Source organism: Budorcas taxicolor, chromosome X (genome assembly GCF_023091745.1).
Source record: "Budorcas taxicolor isolate Tak-1 chromosome X, Takin1.1, whole genome shotgun sequence".
Classification (NCBI taxonomy): domain Eukaryota; kingdom Metazoa; phylum Chordata; class Mammalia; order Artiodactyla; family Bovidae; genus Budorcas; species Budorcas taxicolor.
Window position 1 is genome coordinate 118,278,132 of NC_068935.1, and position 2,419 is coordinate 118,280,550.

The window sequence follows — 2,419 nt, forward strand, 5'->3', positions numbered from 1 at the left end:
AGAAAGAGAGCTCTCACCAGGAACAGAATCCACTGGCACATTGATTGTGGACTTCCCAACTTCTGTAACTGTGAAAAATAAATGTCTGTTGTTTAAGCCACCCTATCTATGGTATTGTTACAGCAGCTTGAGCAGACTAATATAGGGCTTTTTCTATCAACTGTTGGAAGGTTTGGCCTCTACTCACCACTTCAGGACCTCAGCTAGCCCACCACACAACAGAAATGACAATTACATTCCACTGAAGACTCATAGTTTCCTAAAGTCCCAAACTTCCTTACTCAGGAAATTTACACTTAACTGCCATCACCCAGTGGCAAAGAATCCTCCTGCAATGCAGGAGGCACAGGAGACGTGGGTTCAACCCCTGGGTCGGGAAGATCGCCAGGAGGAGGGCATTGCAACCCACTCTGGTATTCTTTCTGGGAAAATTCCATGTACCAGAGGGGCATGGTGGGCTATCATCCATGGGGTCGTACATGACTTAAGTGATTGAGCAGCCAGGCAGGCAGGGCCATCATAAGGAATACCCTCCACTTCAACCAGTCTTTTTACTTTACGTATAAGTCATAGAGAATATTTCAGTATCTTACTCATATGAGTGTAACCCATAAGCTCTAAAATTCTGAGTAGAGGCTGGGTTTTCTTTACATTAGCATCCCCAGTACTAGCGTTGAGCCTTCCCAAGAGCAGATTCTCAACGTTTGATGAATAAAAGAGCCAATAAACACAAGGTCTACTCTAATAACACTTTATTTCTCCTACTTTCTTGAAGACGCTAAGGAACTCAGACTACAGATCAATTACTTTAACAAAGCTAAAGACTAAAAGGAACAAGAAAAACTAACATTGACCATGTTTTACTTGTTTTCTATTCCATTATCCTAAATATTTTACTATGGGATTCTTTCACATTTCCAAGAATATAATCCCTATTGTGATGTTATATTTTCCTGTCTGGGGGTAAAAACTTCACATACTTCCTTACGGGTGGGATGATAATATTGACCATGTCCCTGGGAGGTGTACTGACTTTGACAGTAGTGTCAGGCCTGGCTGCATGCATGCCTTGGGCTTTCTCTTCTTCATCTCGCAAAGCTTCTTCATAATAAGTGGGGAAGTCACTGGGAACAGCATCATTGACCTTTGCCAAAAATTCCAGGACTTTCATCTTGCTGGTTTCAAGATGTGCTTTTGGGCCCCAGAGAAACTCATAACGTGGAGGATCACTGTTGGCAACCTGGCGGTACTCCAGATACTTCAGCCTCACTAAATCTTTGGTGATGAGCTTTCTGGGCTCTCCATAGATAAGGTGCTTTCTTCCAGCATATACTCGCATCGTACCCAGGTATTTCCAGATGTCTTCCTCAGCGGCACAGTTGCCCTTCAGGAAGATCATACCCAGGAGATTCATCAGGAGACCAGTCTTGGGTAAACCCCTTCCGCCACGCACCCTCCCATTGTTGGGGAGTTTCAATTTGCTGACCAGATTATAGCAGGGAACAACTGAGTCGACTTCCTTCAGCTCTACCGCAAAGACTAGCTCAATGCGCTCAGAGGCTCTCTTGAGAATCTCGGCAAATCGGTCATGGTGGCTTTGGTGGATAATCTTCAGCATGTCTTCCTTCATCATGAGCTGCTTCATTTTATACTTGTACAGAAGGAACTGCTCCAACAAGCTAGCTTTCCTGGTTAAACAGTCAGTTCCTGGGGTCTCAGTGAAGGGTGGGACCTCATAGGCAAGTGCCCTATACTTATATTGGCCATCGAATGCTTCACTAGATCTAGTGTAAGAAACGACTGCAGCAGCGGCGATGGTTGGTATTCTTTGAGGCTCCTGCGAAGTGCTACATGACTCAGCACCAGGCAGACTCTGGGTAATAGCTTCACACTGAAGAGAGGAGGTAGTGGACTCCTCTCCTGCTGCTGCTATGGCCTGAGCACCCCCACAACTCTGGGTCTTGCCTTGGGCTTGGGGGCATTTATCACCACCACGGGCCTTACTCTTCTTACTTCGAGGCATGGTCAGGGACAGCAGGAAGGAGTCTAGACAGGAGCTCAGAAGACACGGACACCTGGAGGAAGGAGAATAAGATGCTGTAAGCACCTCAGCAGGGAGATGCCACCTTGGCTTTAACCAAGGCCACCATTGCAGGGTCCTTGGGGCACTGGTCGAGGACCTCTCAAGGCTTCTGTTTTGATCAGCCTGTCCCCTGAGAAAACTGTGGAGGATATTAGAGCCTTAGAATGCAGCCTGCCAACCCTGCTAGGGGTATTCAAGGGTGACAGCAGGGGCTGCCAGTAGGGAGCCTCTGATCTGGGTTTGAGGGTATTCTCAGTTTATAGTCAGGATCATCATAGTCATATAGTCAATTGTTGGCAGGTCTAGAGCCTCCTCTTTTCTGATACTTTGAAGACG

General features: G+C 46.5%; 1 protein-coding gene across 1 annotated transcript; it reads right to left on the bottom strand.

The window, feature by feature from the left end:
• Nucleotides 1-943: 943 nt before the first annotated feature.
• Nucleotides 944-2,023, bottom strand: LOC128069636 (melanoma-associated antigen B5-like). The gene has a single exon (XM_052662758.1). It carries the CDS (start codon nucleotides 2,021-2,023, stop codon nucleotides 944-946), a length of 1,080 nt encoding a protein of 359 aa, XP_052518718.1.
• Nucleotides 2,024-2,419: the final 396 nt, after the last annotated feature.

Coding starts and splice junctions, on each gene's coding strand:
- LOC128069636 (XM_052662758.1), bottom strand. CDS start 2,023: ATGCCTCGAAGTAAGAAGAGTAAGGCCCGTGGTGGTGATAAATGCCCC.